This window comes from Penaeus monodon, chromosome 24 (genome assembly GCF_015228065.2).
Source record: "Penaeus monodon isolate SGIC_2016 chromosome 24, NSTDA_Pmon_1, whole genome shotgun sequence".
In the NCBI taxonomy this organism is placed as follows: Eukaryota; Metazoa; Arthropoda; class Malacostraca; order Decapoda; family Penaeidae; genus Penaeus; species Penaeus monodon.
Window position 1 is genome coordinate 11,345,986 of NC_051409.1, and position 652 is coordinate 11,346,637.

The window sequence follows — 652 nt, forward strand, 5'->3', positions numbered from 1 at the left end:
TATCTTGCTTTTCTGTGTGCCAAAAATGAGTCAGTAAAAAAAGTTCTTCAGTGAAAATATGATGCCAACGATTATTTGCATTCAGATAGATTGGCAGTAAAAGAATACAACGCATCTAACAAGTTGCATAAAGCCCGTTGTTCCCGCAGCCTTGTATGGAGGAAGCGACGAATGCGTGGCTCACCTGGCCTACCTGGAGGACCCGGACCTCATGATCGTCGAGGCTACGGAGGTTCACGAAAACCCAGGAGCCGTCTGCCCCGCCCCGCAGTGCTCCTGGTGGCCGGAGCCCGAAACTACCGTCGCTCCGTAATTTTCACTTTCTAGTAATCACTCATTAGCCTTAAATTACATTTTCCCCGCCATTTACACGTATCATCAGTTTGGTAATTTAACGAAATTCGATGAATAGAATATCTAGATATATCCTTGTTGTCGTTATTGTTTCCTTGTTTATTGAGAACTTAAACGGTTTTGAGAGGTTAAGGCCATGCTTTTTTTATGAATACATTTTTATCATAACTAAATGTAAATCATTATAAAGCAAAATCGTATTCCTTAAATTCTAAAGAAAAAAATATTATGAACTGCATGTGGAATGAATGCTCCAAATTTGCATTATAATGAATTTGAAATGAGCTTTTTGGATCGC

The 652-nt window shown here is 39.6% G+C and overlaps 1 protein-coding gene across 1 annotated transcript in view; it reads left to right on the plus strand.

The window, feature by feature from the left end:
• LOC119588577 (chlorophyllase-2-like) overlaps positions 1-427 on the plus strand; it is a gene marked incomplete at its 5' end in the record, with an annotated part of 2,580 nt that extends 2,153 nt beyond the window's left edge. Inside the window, 1 exon segment of the mRNA XM_037937215.1 lies at positions 150-427. Within this exon segment, the coding sequence (XP_037793143.1) occupies positions 150-313 (164 nt within the window).
• Between the last annotated feature and the right edge of the window lie 225 nt (positions 428-652).